The sequence below is a fragment of the Hibiscus syriacus genome, unplaced genomic scaffold, assembly GCF_006381635.1.
Source record: "Hibiscus syriacus cultivar Baekdansim isolate YM2019G1 unplaced genomic scaffold, ASM638163v2 tig00110462_pilon, whole genome shotgun sequence".
Lineage (NCBI taxonomy): Eukaryota > Viridiplantae > Streptophyta > Magnoliopsida > Malvales > Malvaceae > Hibiscus > Hibiscus syriacus.
In genome coordinates, this window is record NW_024062747.1 from 628,767 (window position 1) to 655,168 (window position 26,402).

General features: G+C 31.9%; 5 protein-coding genes and 1 pseudogene across 7 annotated transcripts; 2 read left to right on the plus strand and 4 right to left on the minus strand.

The window, feature by feature from the left end:
- Window positions 1–2,587: 2,587 nt before the first annotated feature.
- Window positions 2,588–3,089, minus strand: LOC120126798 (probable galacturonosyltransferase-like 2). The gene has a single exon (XM_039144888.1). The coding sequence runs from the start codon at window positions 2,981–2,983 to the stop codon at window positions 2,588–2,590; it is 396 nt and encodes a 131-aa protein (XP_039000819.1). The 5' UTR covers window positions 2,984–3,089.
- Window positions 3,090–3,526: 437 nt separating this feature from the next.
- LOC120126981 (probable galacturonosyltransferase-like 2) lies at window positions 3,527–4,265 on the minus strand. Its single transcript, XM_039145003.1, has one exon. The coding sequence runs from the start codon at window positions 4,152–4,154 to the stop codon at window positions 3,555–3,557; it is 600 nt and encodes a 199-aa protein (XP_039000934.1). The 5' UTR covers window positions 4,155–4,265; the 3' UTR covers window positions 3,527–3,554.
- A 1,323-nt stretch (window positions 4,266–5,588) lies between these two features.
- On the plus strand, window positions 5,589–8,680 carry LOC120126799 (annotated as a pseudogene).
- Window positions 8,681–11,164: 2,484 nt separating this feature from the next.
- LOC120126924 (E3 ubiquitin-protein ligase RNF185-like) lies at window positions 11,165–12,566 on the minus strand. The gene is made up of 2 exons (XM_039144959.1): window positions 12,460–12,566; window positions 11,165–12,038 (listed from the first exon to the last, which is right to left on the minus strand). Exon 2 carries the CDS (start codon window positions 12,025–12,027, stop codon window positions 11,371–11,373), a length of 657 nt encoding a protein of 218 aa, XP_039000890.1. The 5' UTR covers window positions 12,028–12,038; window positions 12,460–12,566; the 3' UTR covers window positions 11,165–11,370.
- A 3,431-nt stretch (window positions 12,567–15,997) lies between these two features.
- On the minus strand, window positions 15,998–24,499 carry LOC120127001 (UPF0496 protein At2g18630-like). Of its 3 annotated transcripts, XM_039145017.1 has the most exons (3): window positions 24,492–24,499; window positions 17,406–17,523; window positions 15,998–17,353 (listed from the first exon to the last, which is right to left on the minus strand). In XM_039145017.1, exon 3 carries the CDS (start codon window positions 17,329–17,331, stop codon window positions 16,165–16,167), a length of 1,167 nt encoding a protein of 388 aa, XP_039000948.1. In that variant the 5' UTR covers window positions 17,332–17,353; window positions 17,406–17,523; window positions 24,492–24,499; the 3' UTR covers window positions 15,998–16,164. The 3 variants fall into 3 exon arrangements, with proteins under 3 accessions (XP_039000948.1, XP_039000949.1, XP_039000947.1); XM_039145018.1 differs by lacking the exons at window positions 17,406–17,523; window positions 24,492–24,499 and adding an exon at window positions 17,585–17,807 and having other exon boundaries at window positions 15,998–17,368; XM_039145016.1 differs by lacking the exon at window positions 24,492–24,499 and having other exon boundaries at window positions 15,998–17,351; window positions 17,404–17,807.
- LOC120127002 (BES1/BZR1 homolog protein 2-like) lies at window positions 24,099–25,918 on the plus strand. The gene is made up of 2 exons (XM_039145019.1): window positions 24,099–24,563; window positions 24,942–25,918. The coding sequence occupies exons 1-2, from the start codon at window positions 24,345–24,347 to the stop codon at window positions 25,662–25,664; spliced, it is 942 nt and encodes a 313-aa protein (XP_039000950.1). The 5' UTR covers window positions 24,099–24,344; the 3' UTR covers window positions 25,665–25,918.
- The last annotated feature ends 484 nt before the right edge of the window (window positions 25,919–26,402 follow it).

Below are 26,402 nucleotides of genomic sequence, written 5' to 3' on the forward strand. Positions count from 1 at the left end.
CTAGTTATTACTAGCCGTTGGGATTGACAGTATCGATATTGTGATCATGGTAATGATATTACTATGTAAAGTATTATCGGTACCCCTTTGGGTATCGATACCTATGTATTCTGGAGTTTGAGCCGTTGGAAAACAACTGATAGTATCGATACTACCTATAGAGTATCGATACTTCTCTTACCTTTGGTATCAGTACCACATGAACAATATCAGTACTGTTAATATAGTATCGATACTGTAAGAACAATATCGATACTACTTGTCCAGAAAAATGTTTTGTGCTCAAATTCTTGTTTAATGGACTTTGAATTATTTTTGAAAACTTTGAACAAATTCAATCAAGTCCAAAAACATTTTGCCTTAATTTGTTATATCAAAATATTATAAAACATGATTCAACACTGACCTTATTTATTTCAAAGATATGAATTACGTTTTGATTATGGAATTATATCCGTAATATTTTAAAAGTTTTATGAATGATTTTGGGTATAAATTGCCCATGTTATATTTTACGAATATGATCTGAATATAATTCTGATTTTGATATGATTTTTTATCAAATGTTTATGAATTGAAATGAAATCCCATTGTATGTTGTATTGAGAGTCAAAGGTACAATTGACATGCCATGAGGTGGAGTGATTATATACTGATTTTGGTATACTGTGGTGTACTGATGTGTACACTAGTATGTATATTTCGTTGTGATTGCACTTTGTGTGCATATTGTGATTTCCAATGTGATAGCATTGTGTGTGTTTATATGTTCCAATTATGATAATAACACTGAGAAACTTATTGCGCACACTCGTCTGACTCACTTACCTTATATTCTCTTAGATATACTTTGGGCTGTAAAAATGAAAAATAAAAGTTCTGAAAAGTGTTTGACTGAAAAGGGATGTTGACTGATTATTCTGCCTGATATGACATATTATGATTTCATAAAAAAATCATAAGATGATTCTTTTCAAGTTTCTGATAAAAGATTCAGCATGAGATATCTAGTTTGAATGTTCTGAAAGTTTTGTCTTCATTGTTTTTAAATGTTTTTATTTATTTCGATATTTTATTTATTTATTCTCACATTTAGTATTATTGTCTTACTAAGTTGTACTTAGCACATGATGGTTTTCATGCGTAGGGTCTAATAGAGATACAGACGTACTATAAGGAGCCTCCCGAGCATCTTGTGAAGATCATCTATAATATCAGTATCAGTAAGACATCATCAATGTTTCTTTTGACTAGTAGTGACATGTATAATTATGTTATTAGTTTGCTTTATCAATTTTCGATTAAATTGTTTATAATAGCAAATTAGGACTGATTATTTTTACTAGTTTAGTTTATCAGTATTTGGTATGCATAGAATATATAATATTATGTTTTTAAATGATAAAGAAATTCAAGTAGATATAAATAGTTTCAAAGTTGAAAAATGAATGTTTAAAAAAATTAGCAATTGTGAATAGTGAATATTAGTCAGTTTGATGTAACATCTATGACTCGTATTTTTATATGTTTATGGGCTATGAGTGTTACAATCACAAGTCAAAAGTGATCTACCTCGAGTGATTACAAATAGTTGTAAATACATGATAATTAACTTGATGATCTAAATTAAAAATAGATCAATAAAATAATCAAACAAACGACAACCTGAGAGTTAACATCAAATTCAACCATTAAAAGATGACACATGAGTCGTGACAAAGATGTTATAGAAGCATATTAAAAAAATCCACGATTTTTATTAAAAAATGAAAACACTTATTGAATAATATAAAATTAAAACTCAAATAAACAAAAAGAAAATAAAAAAATGATAAAAGAAAAGGAAGAAGAAATTTAAAAAAAATTATGATAAAACAAAAATAACGGATTAAAATATATAATTGTGGGCACATATGTGTAATATACAATGTTATCTTAAAGTATAAAACAAAATTAAATATATAAATGATTAATTATAAATTAAATGATTAATTATGTTACATGTGTCATAGTATTAAAGTGTCATTGAATTAAAGTGTATATATCATATTGATGAGGGATAAAATTATAAATATTTAAAAGATTGACCTAATATTCAATATATATAAAGAGGCATTGGTCCCAAGAAATATGTTAACTTGTATCACTTTTATTCTCGTTAGAAAGCCTTTACAGTAAGAGAAAACATATCTTCTTGTAAGATCAACACCAAATAAGTATTCAATGATTTCAACTTATTGACTAATTCAAGTATGCTTTCACATTTAATTTTTTATTTTTTTATGATTGTTTTTATTCTTGATTATTTGATATGATTAAATCCGATTAGGTTTTGATATTTATTATGGTTTAGTTTTATCATATCTTTCTTACACAAATAAAATTAGAAAAAGAAAACAATGGGTTTGGAAATTGGACGTTAAGTTATATAACAAGCATCTCTAACATGGAACGTGAATAATTTAAATTATATTTCCACCTTGTATTATACATATAATACATATATATGTATATGTATGCATTAAGATGTTCTGCTGTATAATCTACACTACCTGCAAGAGTGAAAGATATAGTGGCACTATTGAACCTAAAAAGAGTAAATAGATTTATCGGAATAGCATGCATAAAAATATCTAAGACTCCAAAGCAGAGGTTGTTTGCAGAAGATCATAAGAGCCCATAAAGCATCCAAGGGACAAGGCCTATTAGCATCGAGCCTCACCCACGGCTTACCTTTCCCACTCCAATGCAACAAACTAGCCGGATCAGCATGTAAACCTCTACATAATCCTCTATAATTGTCTCCTCCGATCCCATGTTGGTTCCATCTATGATCAACCGACGCCATGTTCCCTGCAAACACCAGCAAGAACGGCGGCAAAGATCCCAACTCGTATATCCTCATCCTCTTTTGAACCTCCATCCATTCTACGATCTTCCTGGTGTAATCCTCCGCACTCCATCTTTGCAAGTCTATCACCATCACCCTGGTGTTGAAATAACAAGCCTTGCGACCCGAGAATGTTAAGGATAGTGTAGGGTTCGACCAGAAAGTTGGGGTGAAGTAGGACGTGAAGTTGGCATTGCAATACTTGTTGCGGTATACGGCTATCGAATAAAGTAAAATCGTAACTGATAATTTGAGAAAATAAAATATGAAGATAAAATAGACATAAAATTTACGTGGAAAACCCTAAATAATATAGGGTAAAAATCACAGACAACGCTAGAAGAATTTCACTATGAGAAAATAAGAATTACAACTTCTCTTAATCTACCAAGGAGAAAACAATGATAATTCTCTCTTGATAAAAAGGAGAAAACAATTCTCAAGAAACTTTCTAAATTCTCTCTAATATTGGAAGAAAGCTATAATGTTTTGGGATAATTTTGAACCTAAAAGAGTTATGGTATTTATAGTTGAAGTTTAAGGATTAATTTATAAATACCCTAAATTATAATGACTAAAAAATATTTTTACCTTTTAAAAAAATTCAATAATATTGAGTTAGAATTTTCAGTGCGCACTTTCGGTGCCTTACATTGTTGACTTTTCAACAATACTTGGGCGCCGCTAAAGCCGAGTTGTCTCCGAGCGGTGTCACGGCGAGTTTAGTTATGTCATCGACGAGGACGAGGTCGGAGTCTAAGTAAACTACTCGGCGAAGGCAAATAGGGAGGAGGTTGGGGAGGTAGATGCGAGCGTAGTTAAGAGGGCAGTCGAGCGCCGAGCGGATGGAAGTGGAAATGTGGCCCGACACTTCTTTTGAGTCGTATAGGTAGATTTGGAACAAGTGGGAAGGAAAAGAGCGGGAGATCGTGCGGTGGTGGCGGAAGCAATGAAGTGGAAGATGACGTTTTGAGGGCAAGAAGTGTGTTGCAGGATGGATAAAATGGCGGCCATTGAGCCACGTAAGTAGGCAGCATCTAAGGTCATGGCTACATGAACAGAACACATATCGTCTGTGCCAATGGAAGGGCAGTTTGGAGAGTTGTAAAACTGTGGAGCTTATTTGAATCTTTTGTAATTGGTGGTGGCGGCAGAGACAGGGGCAGCACTGTTGACGGAGATGAGGAGGAAGAGGAGTAGGTGCTGCTGCTGTCGGTGGAGGAGCCAGGTGATCACGTGGTGGGATTAATGAAAGTTGTGACATTTTGCCTTGGTGGGGAAGGACGGAGGATCCAGATATTAGAAGAAAAACAAAACCAATGTTAGATTGTAGCTTTTAACCTTTTTCAGATTGAGGAAGGCGACATATCAATGATATCCACTACCCTTTGTCTTGAAACCACGTTTCACTAACAATATAATCTAATCAAACAGGTACGAGCAATTCCATTTGAGATAAACTACACTAAATCTATTATATTTTAAAGTTACTGTGAACTTTTTAGCTAGTATCGGACTTGTAATAATGGATAGTTAAATACAATTAAAAAATTTAGTATCTAAAATTAAATGTTTTAAAATTTAATAATAAATTTAATAATAAAATTAAAATTAATGAAAAAATGGTCAGGTACCTATCAAGTGATTTCAATGATTAAAAGAAGTGTTTTTCTTAGGGTCCTAAGTCTCAAGCAGTTACGTCTGCGGGTGTGTATTGTTAATAATTAATAAATAATATTTTTTTAAAATACTACTTTATAATTACATTATATTATTCAATATATGTGTAACAAGATTCTATCTCTATATATATTCATGTCATCACATTATTAATAAGTTAATCACTCAATGTTATAATTAGAGCCAAAACTAAAGTTAAATGATATAATTCAAACCATTTAAAATTTTGGAAAAAAATTAATTTAAACCCTAAAAGTCAGTGATGTTTAGAGCAATTCACCTATTTTCTTATCTTGTTTTAACTTCCAACGTTAAAAAATAAAAATAGATTGAACTAAAACTGAATTTTAAAGTTTTATGAGTTAAGTGTTTTTTTATTATATATTCATTTTGTAATTATTTTTAAAATTCAAATTTTACTTTTAAAATATAATATATCTCATCGTTATATTTATTTATTTTATTAATGTTACGAAAACGGAGGCATCAAAACTCAAGCAGCTTTACATTTTATTTTTTCTAGTTCCTAAATTTGCTCCCTAATCATCCTTTACGGCATAAGAAAATGGAATCAAATCCAATTAAAGCCATGTAATAAGGGTATAATAAAGTTGTAATGGAGGCAAATCAAATCTTTAAAGCATATTTTATTAAATTAAAATTACTCTCTAAACTCTTTTGCACCAAAAAATAATAATATCAGTCTAAAACTAGCTAAATAGATATCATGTGAATTATAGGATGAGTCATCGGTGTGTAGAAAATCTCTATCACAGTCGGTAGCGAATCTAAAAATTGAATAATAGAGTCTAAAATTTAATTTAATTTTTTTTAAAAAAAATATGCAAAAATTATAATTTTTTCTTTTTTTCTTAACATATTAAATTAAATTTAACTTATTTTTCAAAATAAATAGATATATTTAACTTCTATGGGACTTAGTGCATCCGCCACTTAGCAGCATAGTTTCTATTTTAATTCCCCCATAATATGATCCAGATATCGTGTCCAACATTAAATGCATAGACCTGTCGTGTCCGTTCTTTGCATCAGAGGTAAGACATAAAGGAGACACTTAAGTCTCTGTCTTCGTTTATGATAAGTTACAAAATATCTTTTTTAATTTTAAAAAATAAAATTTTCTTTTAAGAAATAATTTATAATTTATATTTTATAAACTAAATTTGTACTTTAATTATAGTTTAGAGATCAAATTAAATTTTATTTTTTAGCATGTTATATCATTTGTTTAATATGAACTAATGATATAATGACCATTTTATGATAAACAATTATATTACCAATCCCAACGGAATTATTAAAACTTAGATATTGAAAAAAATAACTCTTAGTTGATGTAAATATAATTTATCCAAAAAAATAACATCAAAGTTAAATGTTATGACAGATTAGTAATATAAATATATGTTTCTAGATATTTAATTTAATTTGTGCATATTTAAATATTACAAAATAATATTAGAATATTTTAATTACTATTTCTTAAAGAATTCAGAACGAATGACACTCATACATCCATAAACAATTGTACCACAATGTAGTAACATTTTCTATGGGAGCACTTTAAAAAATGCCCATTTTGTGCAACATTCTTGACAAATATAAATCTAAGGTGCGATTCCACGACCGCATTTGAGCAGCTTTATTTATTGGTGATATTTGAACTAGACATATATACAAATTCTTTTTGGGTTTTTTTCCATACTTGACACATGATTAAGAAGTAATGGGATATTGTTTTCTTAAACCCCTGATTTTCCCACTGTTTTCTATATAGATTCATCTAGGATGAAAAGGTAAATACCACAATGTAGACACCCGTTTTTGTTCGGATCTACAAAAATATTTTATTATATTATTATTTATTTATTTATTTATTATTATTATATTAATTATTATTTATTTATTATTATTATTATTATTTATTTATTGTATACCTTATGTTCAATCCCACTATTCCACAAACCCCTAAAAAACATAATTTACTTACCCACTAAACCACTAATTACCAACCTCACTAGGCCTGTAAATGAACTGAACGTTCAACGAACCGTTTATGAACCGTGCGGTGGGAAGTTCGTTTATGTGCGTTTATTTATTAAATGAACGAACATGAACAAGATTTTTTGTTCGTTTAATTAAATGAACAAACATGAACATAGGTCTCGTTCGTTCATTTACGTTCGTGAACGTTCGGTTATGTTCGTTTGGTTATGTTCGTTTATGTTCGTTCGATTACGTTCGTTTATGTTCATTCATTTATGTTTAACCCAATCTTCTTAAATCAATTTTGGTGACCAATTTGTAAGTATCTTAAAAAATATTAATATGATATTCTGATGACCAACTCCATAATTAACCCAATTTTATTTGGAGATTAAATCCAATATGTTAACATGTGAGGTACCTCGCACTTATATTCATTTTCCCCCTTTTTTTCCCAAACCTTATTGTTCACTGGAGAGTGGAGACGATCTCTGAAAGATTCAAAACAAGTTATATTATAGTACAATATGAAGTTTTACAGGTCTGTTTTCATCTCTTTCTCTGTTTTATTTGACTTAATAGTTGATATGTAAAGTTATTGTGGGTATCTTCACATCTAAAACTCAAGAAAACATAATACTTCTTTCTAGAAATAGATGGGAAGATAAAGGTAAAAATCGGAAGTATATGAGCATCAGTAAAAAGAAAAATATATAGAATTTGCCAAAAAACAAAACAAATGTTTCTATGTAATTTCTGAAAAAGAGTGTAATAGCGGAAAATGATTGTTCATATGTAATCATGGAACACTAAGATAAATGTTATAGCGTTAAATTAAAGTCGTGTGAATCATTTAATATCTTTAAAAGATCGATCGAAATATTTGATATCTTCAAACATTTCATCACTACTAATAAGCTCTTACGCTATTTATCACTGTAGATTTGGTTGATTTGCATTGTCGACTATTTTTCATGAAAGAACAATGGAAGGTAGGGTCTCCAACGTTTATGTTCGTTTATGTTCGTGTTCATTTATGTTCGTGTTCGTTTATGTTTGTTTATTTATTAAATGAACGAACATGAACAAGTTATATTCCTTAATAAACGAACATGAACAAAAAAAATTTTGTTCATTTATGTTCGTGTTCGTTTATGTTCGTTTATGTTCGTTTATTTATTAAATAAACGAACATGAACATACCTTCGTTCATATGCGTTCGATTCATTTACAGGCCTAAACCTCACTCACCACCTCGAACGTCTCTCCTCAAAAAATGAAAGTGGGAATCTTTATAGGGGCCTGCCTATTTATTCAAATGAACTTTTGATTCCCGAGTTCCTCAGCTTTGTGAAGGGTACGTCGACTCGGAGGACCTTCCTCTCAACATCTCGAGAGAAACGTTGCAGCAGAACAAGATCTTGAAGGTTATCCGCAAGAACTTGGTGAAGAAGCGCATTGAGCTCTTCTTTGAAATAGCCGAGAACAAGGAAGATTACAACAAGTTTTACGAGGCTTTCTCCAAGAACCTCAAGCTTGGTATCCACGAGGACTCTCAGAACAGGAATAAGATTGCTGAATTGTTCCGCTACCACTCCACCAAGAGTGGTGATGAGGTGACGAGCCTGAAGGACTATACGACCAGAATGAAGGAGGGTCAGAATGGAATCTATTACATCACTGGGCAGCTGGAAACAACAAGTAGAATGCAACTCGAGGATCAACATACCCCGATCACTGCTCGTTCCATCATCTCTCGCTTCACCTACTCTAGATTTAAGATCTTGAGATGGTACCTTTTGCCAAGTTGACCTGCAGATCCTGTTCGCTTTTGCTCTGGTGGTTACTGCTTCTTCGTGATTTCTAATGTGTTTCGATTAAGGTTCTTCTCCTTTGCTTCATTTATCGTCTTTGTCTGCACATTGTTCTTCATCTTTGCATCGATTTAGAAGTCTGTTTCTATGAAGGTATGTTTTTTTTATTGCAATAATGTTTGACTTGCCGTGACTCATTGGAGAAAGAGCAAACTAGCGATCCTCTCTTGATATCTTAAGGTGGCTTTTGGTTCGTTGGAATATTTACAAGGGATTTAGAATCTGTGAAGAATTAGAATCTGTCAGGAATTGGAATTCAATTCCATATTATGTTTGGTTGGCAGGAAATGGAAATGGAATTATTTTGTTTAGTTTTGCAGACATGTCACATGAATTTGATTTCAGTAATGTAAAATGACAGAATTGTCATTCTTGTTTTTTTATTTTATTTTAGTTTGTTTTATAACTTACATGTAGTAATATATTATAAAAAATTTAAAAATATTAAATTTTCATTTTATTAATTGATTATTCATTTCAATAAATTATAAAAATCATGTTAATAAACATCATAAGTTAAAATCATCGCAATCAAAATATGTTAATAAGTTACCAAAAGATAGAGTAATATTTCGATACATTCCAATCGGAGTATGTTAATTAGTTACAAAAAAATATATCAAAAACTATTTTTATTCAATATATGAATTAGAAACCCGACCCGACACAACACAAAATAATAAAAAAATTATTTTTATTCAATAAAAACATTGACTTAATTGAAAAAAATTATATATAGAGGGATATTATTATAATTTTTCCTAAATATATAAGATAAAATTATATATTTTTTCGGGTCGGTCCGGTTTTTTTCACCCTAAACCCGAACCCGACCCGAATATCACACTTAAAAAAAACCCAACCCTACCCGAACAAAATAAAGTTTCACCCGACCCGACCCGACCCGAATATATGAATTAGAAATCCGACCCGACCCGAAATAATAAAAAATTATTTTTATTCAATAAAAACAGTGACTTAATTGAAAAAATATATAGAGAGAGATATTATTGTAATTATTCTTAAATATATAAGGTAAAATTATATATATTTTCGGGTCGGGTATTTTTCACCCTAAACCCGAACTCGACCCGACCCGACCCGAATATCACACTTAAAAAAACCGACCCAACCCGACCAAAATAAAGTTTCACCTGACCCGACCCGAATATAAGAATTAGAAACCCGACCCGAAATAATAAAAAATATTTTTATTCAATATATGAATAAGTTACCAAAATATTGATGAGGGTAGTATAATCAAATTTCAATTCCTTCCAACAAGTTGGATGGAATTCACTTTCCCTCATTTGATGGAAAGTTGAAGCCATGAGGGATTTCAATTCTCTTAGAAAGCTTGAACCAAACTTGGGAAAGTGATGGAATTAGATTCCAATTCCCCCAATTCCAAGAGATTCCATCCAATCAAACGCTACATAAGTCTTTTAAATCGAGTATCTTTATCTTGTTTTATCAATGATTTAAGGCGTTTTGCGAAGATCAGGACTGTTTGTGTGATTCTGGATTTTTTAGTAAGTTGGTATTCATTGTGGTTTAGATCTGCCCGTGTTACTTGTGGATTTTGTTTCTTGACGCCAGTGTCCTCCATCTATTTGTTGATTTGCCTAGCTCGGTTCATTCAAAATGACTAGTGACACTCACCCCAGTACTATTAGTTCGAAGACTATAAGCCTCCTTAACCCAAATAACAGGAAAATATTAAACTGCGCTTTATTCCCCCATAATCCGACCCCGTAAACAACATTAATCCTACCACCAAGCTTTAACAACCCTGATCTAAGCACTCCCTCGCTTGCAAATCTCATCGCCAGCCCATTGTAGTTTCTGGGAATGAAATTGAACTGCACACAACATACCATTAACAGAAGTGGGCTAAATCCATGGGGCAAATCTTCATAATTATTTTTCCCTTTTTTATTATTTTTTTACTCAATTTTATTTATCCTTATTTATCTATCTTATTTATTTTATTATTATTATTATATTTTTTTCCTTTTTTCATATATATTTTTTAATTTATAATCTAACGATATTCTTGACTTTTTAGGAGAATTTTTTAACTAATCAAAGATAAGTAATTTGAATCGGATTTTTAAATTTCAATTTAAATTTTTAATTTTCACAATTAAAGACAACCGACGAATTAATTGATACTGAAAGGACAGTACAAGGGTGTTAATCATTCCTTTACTGTAATCGACTCTCGAACCCGACACATTTTTAATAAAACGTAGATCAAGTAAGATGGTGTCCGATCGGCTTAAATATTTTTTTAAATGATCGGTGACGACTCCAAATCATTTTATTCAAGTCGAAGTCTAATTTCGGATCCACCCGAAATACGGTTGCGACACACAACCCAAGGGTTTTGATCATATGAATGGGAAGTTTCTATTAACCAAGTGGTGTTTCACATAAGAGTGCCATAAAAGACGATGAAAAGATGGTAAATGAAGCTGTTATTCTCCTCAGCATTAACAACAATCACAGAAATGTCACCTGTTTTCGCCTCAGTTATTGGACAGGATGCATTCCACTTGGAACATTCGCTTTAAGATGATAAGAACAAGATTTCCATGCCAGAGCATAATAGGATATGTCGGATCGCTTCTTCACCTGCTAGTTGTGATTACATAACTAGCAAATCGCAATGGTATAGCCGAACAAGCAATCATCGAGACCCAGTGCCTAAGAGGAAGAAAATGAAAACTATCACTAATTTTTATTTTTGATAAAGAGAAATAGACACCGGTTTGAGTTGTTCTTGATGCTAAATGAGACAAAATGACAGTATCATATAGACAACTTTCTCTCAAGCCAAAAACGTAATCCCCAGTGCTGCTGGTATATTTACAGACACTAAATAACCACCACTGGCCGAGGGCTTAAAAACTATTTTCACCAATAAAGCAGAGCAAGAACCACAAAGACACCAATCAACAAAAGAAGATTCTTCAAAACATTATCTGCCTGCTGCCCTTGAGTTGTCGGTGGGGGGAACCCATGAGCATGAGCACCATGAAATGTATGGAATCCATACACAGCAGGATCTGGATATCCATGAAACTGAATATTGAACAAGGACGGCAATAAGCCCCCAAAACCCATCGTGAAGTTTCCGATCCTTGCAGTTGCCATCGGAACAAAACCGCCCATTAGTCCGAACCCATAATTGGCAAACTGGTTGGTTTCTGGGGGTGGTGGTGGAGCAGTTGTTGGTCTTTGCCCGGCTGGGCGGTTAGGAATTTCCATGTCCGGATACGATTTTGAACGCGGATCGGTCTGGCTTTGGCCCGTGCCATAAAGGGGAACAAGCTTTTCCTCTTGTATGAGGGCCTTGCAGACCGGGCATTCTTGACAATGCGAGTGATGGTGCAACCATCTGTATAGGCATGGCCAACAGAAGAGATGACCGCAAAGTGTAACAATTGGATCATGAGCCAATTCGAAGCAGATATTGCATTCGAAATCACCAGCATCATTAGCATTAATACTACTAGAGCAAGATTGACGCGGGGGAGGAATGCTTGTTGATTCCCCAAAACCACTCGCCATTGCTTATATACCTAAAGCAATAAATCAAAATATCATCAGGAAAATGCACGAATTGAAGAGGCAAGCATTTAAAATTCCAGAAATTCAAGTTACGGAATAAAATGAAAAAAAAAACACTTACGATCAATCACTTCAAAGCCCAGTTCCCCATTTTTGAAAAGAAGAAAATTTGAGATTCCAAAAACCACAAACCAGATAAAACTCTAAAAATCAAAAATTTCGAAATCATCGTCAAATTATCCAATCTCAAGTTATTGGGCAAAAAAAAAATGAAATCCCTAATCTAAAATCAGAATATAATTCAAATTTTTTAAATCCAGAAAAAAATCTATAAACACAACCGCATTCGCATCCATCACAAATTATAATCTAAAAAATTATAAATTGAGAAAGAAAGGTAACAGATTTAAGATTTTGGTTAAAGAAACAAACCTGAGAATCAAAAGAATTGATTGATAGAGTGAAGGTACAAATTTCTTAAATGGGTGATAGGTAATTTCGGGAATATTCGAGGGTACTCGAAATTTTCCGTGATGTTTCTTCCAAGTTTAAACCAATCTAGAGAAGGAAATGAATATTCGTTTTATAAAAATAAATTAAGATTTTAAAGTCGTGCACATAAAATATAATAGTTTATTCTAATAAAAAAATTATAATAAAGAAATATTTTAGAAGTAATACTTAAAAAGTGTTTTTTTAATCAGCAGAATCACCAAAATAATAAGATAGAAAAATTCTTCAAATATGGATTACCAGACTTTTTTAAATAAGGTGATCTTTATAGTGAATCGAAAAAGACGAATAGATTATGTGACGTTTTTATGAAGATGTATAAAAAAATCGATGTCTTCTCAACCTTCGACATAAAAATAATGATATCGTTGTTGTCCTTAAGTTGGTTGAGGCTGAACTTGAACTGTTGTAGGAGCAAAAGGCGTGAGAACTAGCAGGCACCATTGATGAAGCTTGGAAGAAGAAAAAGATGAGCACCAGAGCTGATGAGGGAAGACGTCGTGTCTTCCCGAAAATATCATATGATCCAAAAAAAAAAAAATCTGCACTATTTCATATAAACAATTTCATTTTCCCACCATATTAACGTAGCAAATTTATCTCTTTAATCAAATCACATCAAACAATTTTATTTTAAATTAAAATGGCACTTTAAAAAAATACATACACACAAAAGCTCATTTTAAATTGCGTGCTTTGGAAGACATTCCTTTTTCTACATGATAGATATATTGAATAATTTATCTCATATTAAGGTTTATGATCAAAATAAAAAAATGAAGAATAATAGGTTAAAACCTATATGAAATTTATTCAAGGAAAATAACACATGCATTAAAAATCGTCGATGAGCTACCGCCTGTCGGGGAGGGTGAGAGTTGTAAATTAGAGTTTACGGTTTGGGATATAATTTGATGAATTAAGATTTGAGTCTAAATTTTAAGGTTATAGTTTAAGTTTTTTAAATTTATTTTTTATTCTAATCTTATGCGATATTAAAATATTAATAAAATTTACCTGTTATATATGAAAAAAATAATAAAATAATATATCATCGTAGAATTATAAAATAAATAAATAAATATATAAAGTTTGATTATAAATTGAATTTTTTTAAAATTAAATAAAATAGGAGTGATTAGATAATTTAGTTACTAAATTTATAATTTATCTTTAATTTTATCTCCAAGTATTTTAAATATCATTATTTTCTAAGATATAAATCTTAATGAAATTAAAAAAAATCAATTATAATTTTGTAACTGGAATTCCTTCAACAACTATTTTCGACCTCTTTTACCAACTTGAGCCGAAATTGATGACCCAATCCATTAAAAAATTATTTGGTAGAAATCAAGCTTGCAGAAGCAGGAAATTATACAATATAGATACTAAAGTAAAAGAGAGAGAGACGTAAACAAGCTACTGAGAAAGCGTGGGTTTCAAGTCGCAGCACCATTCTTAGAATTCAAATCTTGCGTTCAATTGTAGAATTTATATTCTTGTTTCGGTGTTAAATAAAATGTATTTTATGTATATCTGTTTCAGCATTAGGTAGGTCGTCTCCTCCGTTTTCTCTAAATTAAATATTAGAGGCTTCTAACTGGCTGTATGCCTGTATCATACAAAATAAAGGCCCGTTTGTGTCTTTCAAAAGAATAGTTGACTGAACGTGCTTTGGCCGACATACCTGATAAAAAATAGGGTAAACTACATGAGAGACCACTAAACTATGGTCAAAAATCAATTTGACCATCGAAGTTTCAATTTAATCAATCAAACCACCCAACTATTTAAATGTCTCTATCAAGTACCGACCGTTAATTTTTAACGGAGGTGGTGATGTGTCCGTTAATAAAATTGGCATAATTATATATTTGGTCATTAATATTTATATATTCTATCAATTTAGTCACTATTTTAATTCAATTAAATAAATTTAATTATCCAATTAGAACATGAAACGTGTCAATACATGATTGGAATGATTGAACACCCCTACTTGTAAACTTTATTTAAACAAATAATTTGTTTAATTTTTTATCATTAACAAACTTTTAAAAGTCAAATACAAATTGTTGTAAGTTTAAACTATTCTGGACCTGACCCAATGGTTTGGATGCCTGGTTGCTCATAATCCTCCCCCTCCCCCCTACATTGATTTGAAAATCTTTGAGCGCAACTTTATCCCTTTATTTTCATTCCAATTTGGTGGTGACATGTGTCACCACCTGGTTGGACAGAAAAATCATTTAATTAAATAATTTAAAATTCATAAATAAAACTTCTCAATCATGTATTGACCCATGTCATATTCTAATTGGATAGTTAAATTTATTTAATTGAATTAAAATATTGACTAAATTGATAGAATATGTAAATATTAATGGCCAAATATATAATTATGCTAATTTTATTAACGGACACGCCATCACCTCCGTTAAAAATTAACGGTCTGTGTCTTGATTGAAACATTTAAATAGTTGGATGGTCTGATTGATTCAATTAAAACTTCAGTGGTCAAATTGATTTTTGACCATAATTTAGTGGTCTCCCGTGTAGTTTACCCTATATATATATATATCATTTTCGAAAATAATTAGCTTGGTTGTTTATTTTGTTAAACAAAAAAATTATTTTGCATTGCTAGAATACACTGAGCTCCTTAACTCACTCCCCAAACTTTTATCTTTCAGATACTTTTTTATAGGCGCCCGAACCTAACACTTGGAGGATTGAAAAATTCGTACAATATTATTTTGTTCTAATATTTTTATCTTTCGAGTTGCATTTATTTTGGGTGACATGTGTCTATAATTTGAAAATACTTGTTTAACGACGTATATTGCTTTTGTTATTGATGTTAGATTTGCTTCGATACTGATTATAGAATATTTTTATTTTACACAGTTCTTACGACTTTAATTTACTGGAATTGAACTTTAATATTATCAACTATATTTTTAAAGATATTCATTCATAATATGGTTTTAAATTATCAAAAAAATGTTTTGGAAAATTTTCTATTTTAATCCACTAAATCTAGTTGTAACGTATAGATTGAGTCTAGATCGTTAAAGAACGTGCTTTTGACCGACATAGAACACCTGATAATATATATATATATATATATCATTTTCGAAAATAATTAGCTTGGATGTTATTTTGTTAAATAATTAAAAAAACAATGTTTTGTATAAATGCCCCTTTTACATCCCTGCAACCAGTGCCAACAAATCACCTGAATAGACCATGATTTTCATAAACACAGCTAACTTGATATCTTTTCTAACAACGGATGAATACTTAAACAGGCACGTCCCCCGGCAAATATGTAATAAGGTGAGCAAACATGGAAACCTTTTTTATGTTAGAAGAGTCTTCAATTGGTTTAAGTTCATATCAAAATCCTACATGTTCACTCCGAACCATGTCTAAACACTTGACACAATCAGGGAAGATGCAAAATCGAACCAAAATTAGATTGACTGAACAATGTAATTGCTACATATATATATATGATCAAATACACATATACTATACTCACTTGTAGAGGTGGAACTTCATTACCTCGAATAGAGCATGAGATTAATACAACATAAACACAGTGAATATATGTCATTGCTAGAGTTCCCAAGGGCTGTCACCTGTTGATGAACTGCCAGAACGTTTCATCATCTTCTGCAAAACCACTGTCCTTGCCATCCTAATATTACGGCCACAAGTATTAGCCTGTTGACCCAATTCCTCGATGATTGTCATAAATGCTTCCAACTTTCTCTTGATCTCATCAATTGCAAGCTTCAGTGCATCTTCTTCTCTAAGTGCAAAATCAGTATTATGCAATAGTGATTCTATCTCAATTTCAAACCGACTGATAAGCACTCTTATGTTTTCCAAGTCATTGATTGCAATCCAAGAACCGATTTCCATTCCTATTATTAACTCCTTCTGCCCTTTCAGCTCGTTCTCATAGCGTTTCCAGAGCCAGTTGCACCATTTACCAACCGAACCAATAGGAACTGCCAATGCAGCTGCCAAAGCTGTGACAACGGGCGGTGCAGCTATGGCTGCTGCCACCACAGAAAAGATCAACACCGAAACAAAAGTGGCTACAAACAACACATTTGACACCCTCCTCCATGTTTTCAAGGATTTCAACTTCTTATCAAGCTTCCTCTTCCGAGCTTGCAATTTCCGCAGCATTAATTCCTGCTGCCTACGGACCAAATCAAACAGTATAAAGAACTCTTTAGTGAATGGCTCCTCGGCTGTTTTAAATTTCTTTAGTTCTTCCAAAGTCTTCACAAATTTCCTCTCACCGTCCCCAACTTGTAAACCCACCTCCTCTTCGAAGTATGTTACAGCCAACTGAATAATTAACTGGTTGTTTCGAGCTCGTTTGAGGCAATTCTCAAGAGCAGTGCAAAATTCTAATGTCTTCTTACTGTTCTCAAAGTATTCCTCAACCAAAGAAAACAGGTCCGGGTTTTTCCAAATATCTTTATGACATTCTAAAATGATTTTCACCACTTCCTGGTTTGTTTCAAGAAGACATCCGGTGACCTGTTTGAACGAGTCAAAAGATAAAGATTGAACACCCAAACCAGCAGCGAGTGTGCCAATGACATCGTTGGTGCGTTGATGGAGAGTCGCATCAAATTGCTGCAAAGTTGAATCATTTCTACAAGCAGCCTCGTAGGAGCTCAAGTCTGATTCGAACTGAGAATCGGCCCTGCCTTGGGAAGATACCTCTTGACCACTCACTGCTTTGCTAGATTTGCCCCCCATCTTAGCTTATTAAGATTCAAATCTTGATGTAGATGAACTTAAAAGAAACCCAGAGATAGAAGTTTAAGTAAAACCCAGTAATCAAGTGAAGTCCTATGGCTTTCTCAAATTAAAAACCCAGAGATAGTTTTCAAGTCTGGGTAAGATCTTAAAAATCCAGAGACAGTTCTCAAGAGTGCACACCAATTAGTTCTAGTGATAAAAGATTAAATCTTTGGAACATAATCCAAGAAATGGATGAACTTTAAAGTACCTGAATTTCAGCTGAAAAAGAGTGAAAGAAACGAGGGTTTCCAGATTCCTGATTTCTCCTCACCTGAAATCCTTAGCCGATAATAAAGCTCGAAAACCGAAGCTGACCACAAACACGCTACGATCTAGTGAACACAAAGGATGAATCTTGACGCAGAATGGCGGAGGATAAGGATTTCGAGAGGAGGTATGATAAGGAAAATGAGAGGAAATAATTGTAAGCCTGAAAAGATCAAAAGGAATGAAGTCAAAGGTGCTGAAGGGTACCACTAGAATTTGAATCGTCTCCTCTCCTCTCCTCTCCGATGATGAGAAAAGTCAAAGAAATGAAATTGAATTGGTAAGCTTTAGGACCAGAGACGAGGCGGAACCTTCCAAGGTACTTCACTTGTGGTAATTGCAGCAATCAAAATTAAGCCTAGTTGATTTGTGGTAACTGGTGACTACGAAAAATTAAATTATAAGGTAAACTATATCGTATGTCATTAAATTTAGTATGAAACTATTAAACATGTTTAGAATATTATATAATTAATAAATTATTTTTAATAAATTATCGAATAAACCTTAAATTAATTTAATATTATGAAATCAAACTCAATTATACGTTAAATATCTTACCCCTTTGAGAATGGTAACTCCGCCAATTGTATCATTTTTACAAAGTTATTCTCTAGGAATGTAGTGTTTTTCGAGAATAACTTTGAGGTATTTAAAGAAAAAAAACATTGAGATTCATCGATTAAAATTATAGTCCCAATACCAAAGAAAGATGAGAAAGTTCGTATGAGTGTCGACTACATAAATCTCAACAGAGTAAGTCCAAAAGATAATTTTCTTCTGCTATATATAGACACTTTAGTGGATAATACTGATGAAAATTCTTTATTCTCATTTATGGATGATTTATCTGACTATAATCAAATTAAAATACATCCTGAAAATATGAAAAAAAACAAAGTTTGTTATCATGTGAGGTACGTGTTTTTATAAAGTAATGTTGTTTGGATTGAAAAATGCAGGGACAACATATCAAAGGGTCATGGTGACGTTATTTCACGACATGATGCATAAAGAGATAAAAGTCTATGTTGATGATATGATTGTCAAAGCCAAGACTAAAGAAAAACACATTAAGAATTTAAGAAAACTCTTTCAAAGGCTAAGAAAATGTCAGACCAACCCAAATAGAGAAACAAGAATCGAATCGGCGAACAAAAGTAAACATCCTTTTAGCATGCAAATCAAGCCGAACCAAAACAATCAAATCCCAATAATTTCGGAATCGTGAGTCCACCGATTTAAGGGAATAAACCACCTTCGACGAACTATATAAACCCCTACAAATCGAACGAAAAAACCACCAAGCAACAAGCTTAAGTATTTGAAACCCACACGAAAAAATCAGAAAAAAATAAGAAATGAAGAGGGAGCAATTAGCTATTGTTGTTTTCGCCGTCGGAGGAAAGCCAAAAGCCGTCGAGAAACCGAGTCATTGCTGAGGAAAAGGTAAAAAGTCGTGAACTTTGGGATAGATCTACACCGATAGGGTGATTTTCTTGAGATTTGGGGCTTGGATTCGATGTCGGATTTAAGAGAGGAGAGTTTTAGAATAGTTTTTAGGATGTCTCTTTTATAATAAATATTTACAAAATCTAATCTAAATTAATTGATCAATAAATTAGATATAATGATTAATTTTTTTAAAAAATCATATACAAATCATAATTAAATTTAAATAAACATATATAATTATAAACTTCAAAGAATATTCCTGTCTACAAATCTAAATCAACGTAATCAATCAAATTTGTACTTTTTCAATACTCAAATTCACCCTTGATTAATTTTTATCATCAATGGTTAAAATGAAATTATTCGGAGCATCTATACTTTTTTTAATTTCAAAACAATTGTAAGAATATAAAATTATTGATACTATTTTATTTTATTATTCTTATAAATAGCTCAAAAAAATTATAAAGTCGATAAAAACTCTATATTAAACCAAATATTTTTCAATTTAAATTAAAATCTAATTGTTGAACAAATATATACACACCTCGGTGGTAGATCGGTCCCCCTATGTCCTAACATTCGGCTGGATTCCGTGAGGAACCGCAGGGTATACTAGATTATTTTATTTAGATCACATCGTTAAATAAGGGTAAATTATATGTTTAATATTTAAATTATTATTTTTATTTTGGTATGGTATCTAAATTTTATATTTTTAAAATTATAAATAACGTTTAGTTTAAATTTTAGTTTGTTACTTTTTTATTAAAAACTTAACGATGATGTTTACGTATCATCACAAAGTAATATCACGTTATCGTTGAAAAAATAAAAAATATTAAGTCAACAATTATGTTAATTTTTTAATAACATGATAACAAATTGAAACATAAACTAAATGTTTGATATGACTTAAAAAAATAAAATTCAAGTACTACAATGAAACAAAATAATAATTTAGATATTAAACATATCATTTATCCTTAAATAAATAAAATACGACAGTTTAAATTATGAGTCGCACGTATGGAGCCAGCCGGTGGCCCCACACAGAAAGAGGGAGTGTCCGTGGCGGGGTCACATTTGTCTAAGATTCGTGTTTGTAGACATCTGCAAGACTGCACCGTTCAAACAGATTATCACCACACTAGTTACACTGAACCACCTCAATCACCGGAAGGATATTTTCTACATTGCTAGTTTTTGTCAAATTCAGTCATTAGTGATTATACAATGAAAAAGTTGTGAGTTTAATTAATTTTTAACGTTAATTAAATAATGAAGAGATAATATGATTAAATTATAAAAATTTAAAATAATTAAAAAAATAAAATATATAAGACTCTGCATATATATATATATTATAGAGTGATTATAAGGAATTATTTGTTCGAATTTTTTCTTAATAAATTAATAACGCATACACACTTTATAAACATAATTGTTCTAACTCAAAATTTTAAAAAGAACAATATTTTTTATCATTAAGACCATTTGATGAGTTTACTATAACTTACATATTAATTAATAAGAGAATTTTTCATTTTTATAAAATTTTAAAAATACCGTTTATTAAAGTTATGAGATTAAATAATATTTAGTTATTTTTTTGAATAAAAAGAAGAAGAAGGAAATGCGGAAGGTAGATTTTATGGTCTACTTTTAGTTAATATTAAACCGATGCTTGGTTGATACATCACTAACTTAATCTATAAATAAAACTATGCTTTAAACAGATACATAATAGATTTTTTTTTCATTTGTGTGGAGATATTATAAGGTAATATTTGCTTATAATTTTTTTTAATTATTAATAATGTAAATACATCTTATGAACGTAATTATTTAAATGTAGAACCTTAAAAGAGAATAACATTCCTTTAATCCCTAAAATCATTCAATGAGTAATGAAATTTTTAATAATATTTCACTTAATTTTAATGTATATTTTAGAAAAACAATAGTTGCTAAGGTTATAAATGAGATGAGATAGATCATGAGTTACTCGAGATTAATTCGATCAAAACTCGATAAATATTTAACTCGGGTTCGATTTCGACTCAATTCTTAATGAGCCGAAACGAGTTACTTGATACTCGACTCAAAATACTCGTGAGCAATTCAAAAAAATAATATATTAAAATTTTAATTTTAAAAAATGAAATTATCAATAATATTAACATTTACGTGATGATTTTTTTAAATGCAATATAATATTTTCATGTATTTAATATTTAGGTTTGAGTTTAAGTTTCAACCAAATTTTTACGAGCTTTAATTCATGATTTTAATTTCGAGTCGAGTTTGAAATTTTAGGTTAATGAGTTTTCGAACATAGTCGAATTCTATTTTAGAATTTTTTAGTTAAATTAAATTTAACAATACTCGAACTCATCTCATTTACGATCCTTCTAATTTTTTTATGTTTAATACTAGTTGTTTTAAAGAATAAATAATGAAAACATAGTTAGTCACACGTACGATAGTGATAGACGTCAATTTGGATGAATAAAACAATTAAAAAGAAAATTGAATAGAAAATGCAATTGGTGCATGATTGCAAGAAACCATTATCCTAGTCAATAATGGAGGCTACCCATTTCTTCTCCTCGGTCCCATTATATAAAAAAAAAAATGGCTATTAAAAGTCTGATACAACCAAATTCATTCATGGAATCAATGCTTTGACCGATCAGTTTTATCCTTTGTAGTTTGTGATTATTTTGACCAAATTCATTTTACTTTTTTCCCCTTAGATTATTAGTAAAAGTTGAAAATAATTTGTAAATATTAAAGATATTATTTTGGCATACAAAAATAAAGGGTAAAGTATACAATGGTCCTCTGACTTTAGGGTATCGATTTATTTAATCTTATAACTATTAAAAATTACAAAATAATCACCCAAATATTCATATGTTTCAAACTCGTCATTCTTCGTTAAAGAATTGACGGTAGTCTGAGTTTAACTTTAACCTATTGACTAATATATGATAAAATATGATCTCATAATCTCAAACAACAATCATATCTCAATTAACATATTAATGTCCAACTAAGACGACCATTAATTTTTTAACAAAAAAGAAAGTGTTATGAATATAATGGATAGTTGGATGATCATTTTGTAACTTTTAATAATAAAATAACTCAACAATAAATATCATATAATCGGTGATCATATTGTACTTTACCCAAAAAAAAATATACTTGTATATTCTTCCTAATTCTTTTGATAAATAAATATAATTGATCATTATAAATCTCACTATTTACATACAAAAAATAACTAACACATATCCTTAGGCAAAACTCACGAGATAACGTGCTGGGAAATTTTATTTTACGAAATAATGCTTTCGTCAGATTAATTGCTTAGATAAGACGAATGCTACATTCCCCATGTAGGTCGCCAAGTGCTTCGGGCGACGTAGGTGAGATGGTGTAGGTCGCCATGCCGTCCACGAGTTGTGTTGAGTTCAAGGTCGCCATGCACGCCCAGCATGTCCATATGTCACCATGTGAGCCAAAGTTGGTCGCCTTGCAATTCCAAGTCGCATGGGTTTCCCAAAAGGAGTTGCATACGTGTTCTTCTCCATGCTTTGACCATTGTGGATTATCTGCTAATCGATTCTTAATTAATGTTAATTTAGTGCTTTTGTCGTGTGAGCTGTTCATTTGCTTCAAAATTACTATTAATTTTAGAGACGTGATCCAATGCAATTGCAGTATTTGCATTTGTTGATATTATATATGTGTGCATGTACCATGCATGCAATTTTAATGGCTATTATTTATAATAATTATTAGAGCTAGCGCGGGCGTGCATGGTGACATGGAATTGCAAGGTTACCTACTTCGGCTCACGTGGCGACCTATGGTCATGCTAGGCGTGCATGGCGAACTTGACCTCAATACAGCTCGTGGACGGTATGGCGACCTACACCATCTCACCTACGTCGTCCGAAGCACTTGGCGACCTACATGGAGACTGTAACATTCGTCTTATCTGAGCAATTAATCTGACAAAAACATTATTTCGTAAAATAAAATTTCTCAATATATTATCTCGTGAGTTTTGCCCATATCCTTACATAGAATTAGTCAGAAATTCTATAGCTTTTTTGTGTGCGTGAAAATATAGTGATAGTGATAGTAGAAAAAAGAATTCAAAGACCTTTTAATATAAACCTACGTCAAGACCTTTTAATTTATTTTAAATATATTAACTTATTTAATGTTTATTTATAATTTTTAAAACTATTTAATGATCAATTACATTTCTCTATCACATTAATAGGTATTTGCATATAAATGTCAGTTACATAATTTATGACCGTATGATATAGTAATGATGAAAGACTATTTTTACTAATCAAAAGAATTATTTAATTGAAATTTTAAATTTGAAGATTCTATTTAATACATTTTTAGCATAAATATTTTTATAAAATTCAAAATTTTATATAACCTTAATTATTTTGGGCAGCAACCTTACGCCTTTATTTATGATTAATATTTAGCATGTAAATGGCCAGTCATTTTTTTTTCTTCAGGAATGACTGACAATTGACAAATGATAATAATTGAACCACACAACGCAACACAGCACAGCAGAGGTGAGGTTCACCAAACTCTGTCACTTTCCCCTTTTACACGAACCAAAACATTACAAAGAAACAAGCAAATCTTTATACGGTGATACTTAAATGAAAATATTTTATGATACAATTAGATAATATTTTAAGTAGTTGATATTTTTTGAATGACAGTAATAAAATTGATTTTAAAATAATAATTAATCATTTACGAATATTGAATATCTTGTTTAATTATGCGAGAGAAATATTAATAAAGGACAGGAGTGGCGACATTGGGTTAAGCGAGCCTTAATTGTGTTATCAGTTTCCAAGTAAATCAGTACTTTATTCATGAAAGTGTGAAAACGAAAGGGAAAAAGAAGGCGCGAGCTTTAGTGATTGAGAAGGGAAGATTGAAGAATCTAATCTATAAGGAAGCGTCAAACACTGGGAAAAAAAGGCGTTTAATCTCCCCCTCTATAACTATTAAAAAAGCTTCCAAGTTTCAACGATAAACAACAGCAGTATCCTCGTGAAAGATAGAGACTTGTCTCCTGCGTCTTCTCTTTGGAACTTTGCTCATATCTCTCTGTTTCTCCCTTTAATGCAAAGCTTCTCTTCTTCTTCTTCATAAACAACAGCAAAGGTGTTTTAAAGAGAAAGATGACGGGGGCATCTGGGAGATTACCGACATGGAAAGAGAGGGAAAACAACAAGAGGAGGGAACGGAGGAGAAGAGCCATAGCTGCAAAGATATTCACTGGTCTTCGATCTCAAGGCAATTATAAACTTCCTAAACATTGTGACAACAACGAGGTCTTGAAAGCTCTTTGTGCTGAGGCTGGTTGGATTGTTGAGGAAGATGGTACCACTTATTGCAAGGTTCCCTTTCTTTTTCCTTGTAAAAGTTTCTGGGTTTTCTTCGTTTTACAATACTAGATCTATACATGCATGTGTTGTTTCGGTCTGAATTGGGTTTTGATTGGTCTTTTATGTTCTGAAATCTGGGTCTTTTACTTTGTGTTGATCTGGATTGAACAAGGGAAGAATTAATCGGAAAGGTTTTATATGTTTTTTTTATTTTTTATTTCCTTTCTTAAATCAAATTACATTAAGTTCCATCTTTTTACTAATCTGTGTGAATAGTAGTCTTTGATAGTCACAGATCTTGATTGTTCAAGAGAATATAACAAAAAAAAGAAGGTTCGAATTCGATCCTTTTTGTGTTCTTCTGATTCCTTTGTAATGGCTTTGGTACAGGGATGCAAGCCACCTCCATCTGAGCTTGCAGGGACCTCGACAAATATCAGTGCTTGTTCATCTCTTCAACCAAGTCCGCAGTCCTCGTCCTTCCCAAGTCCCGTTCCTTCATACCATGCTAGCCCATCCTCCTCCTTGTGCCCGAGCCCTACTCGATTCGATTCAAATCCATCAAACTACCTTCTTCCATTCCTCCACAACATTGCTGCCATCCCTAATAATCTCCCTCCTCTTAGGATATCCAATAGTGCTCCCGTAACCCCACCTCTTTCATCCCCTACATCAAGAGGATCTAAGCCCAAAGCTGACTGGGAGCACCTTTCAAATGGCTCTCTGAACTCGATTCGTCATCCTCTTTTCGCCACATCAGCCCCATCGAGCCCCCCAAGGCGGCACCACCATGCGCCAGCCACCATACCTGAATGCGATGAATCTGATGCCTCGACCGTGGGCTGCGGTCGCTGGATGAGTTTTCAGACAATGGCACCGTCCAATGCAGCCCCTCCTTCACCTACCTTCAACCTTGTGAAGAGGGTTGTTCTACAGAATCCTCTCCAAGATGGTGTCACTAGACATGGAGGGGTCACATGGGGGACAGTTACAGAGATGGGAAGAGGCTCGGACTTGGAGTTTGAGAACGGTAGAGTAAAAGCCTGGGAAGGTGAAAGAATACACGAAGTTGGCGTCGATGATCTGGAACTTACACTTGGAAGTCGGAACTAGCAAGACTTGTGCATAATGACGTCTCTGCATTGCAATAAGAAATTAATCATTCCTCAGCATTGCTGCATTATCGACCGCCATATTCAATGCGAGTTCTTGCATTGCTCAGATACCATCCTTCCATCATATTTTTACAACTTTGTGCTAAAGGAACTCAAGCCTACTATCACAATTCAATTGCCGTTGACCACACTTACAGAGGGCTCGAATGAGAGACACTACGAGCTCAATCTTCAAGTGGCATGAAGGAAAAAGGAAGTGATTATATAAAAAATGTTGATGTTTATGTGTACAGTTTTCTTATAATTTATTCTAGAGTTCAATCTATCTATCATTTGAAGGAGCACAAAACTCAGAATTTTGAAGGCACTAATTACTATACATGATCATTTATCACAAGGGAAAATGAGAAAATCTGAAAATATATAGGTGTGATAATATCAAGGGTAGATAATTTGTGTTCATTTTATGACATGTTATCATATCAGTTCATAATTGAAAATATTTGAAATAGTTTTTGTTTTCTTTTTTTTTTGGTGTGATATGATGCTCAAAATGGTACTTGCACCAGAGGGTTGAGGGGCCCTTGGCCTTGGACCACGTCATGTGTTAATTTTTTTCTAAATGTAAAAATAAATGTTCAAATAGTACTCTAAATTAATTTTAGGCATTAAAAGAATTTTTTATTAAAATTATATGTCTAATATTTTTTAATTATATTTTTAAGTGTATAAGGTT

Coding starts and splice junctions, on each gene's coding strand:
- LOC120126798 (XM_039144888.1), bottom strand. CDS start 2,983: ATGGTGATAGACTTGCAAAGATGGAGTGCGGAGGATTACACCAGGAAG.
- LOC120126981 (XM_039145003.1), bottom strand. CDS start 4,154: ATGTCACAACTTTCATTAATCCCACCACGTGATCACCTGGCTCCTCCA.
- LOC120126924 (XM_039144959.1), bottom strand. CDS start 12,027: ATGGCGAGTGGTTTTGGGGAATCAACAAGCATTCCTCCCCCGCGTCAA.
- LOC120127001 (XM_039145017.1), bottom strand. CDS start 17,331: ATGGGGGGCAAATCTAGCAAAGCAGTGAGTGGTCAAGAGGTATCTTCC.
- LOC120127002 (XM_039145019.1), top strand. CDS start 24,345: ATGACGGGGGCATCTGGGAGATTACCGACATGGAAAGAGAGGGAAAAC. Junction 24,564..24,941: donor ATGGTACCACTTATTGCAAG/GTTCCCTTTCTT, acceptor GCTTTGGTACAG/GGATGCAAGCCACCTCCATC.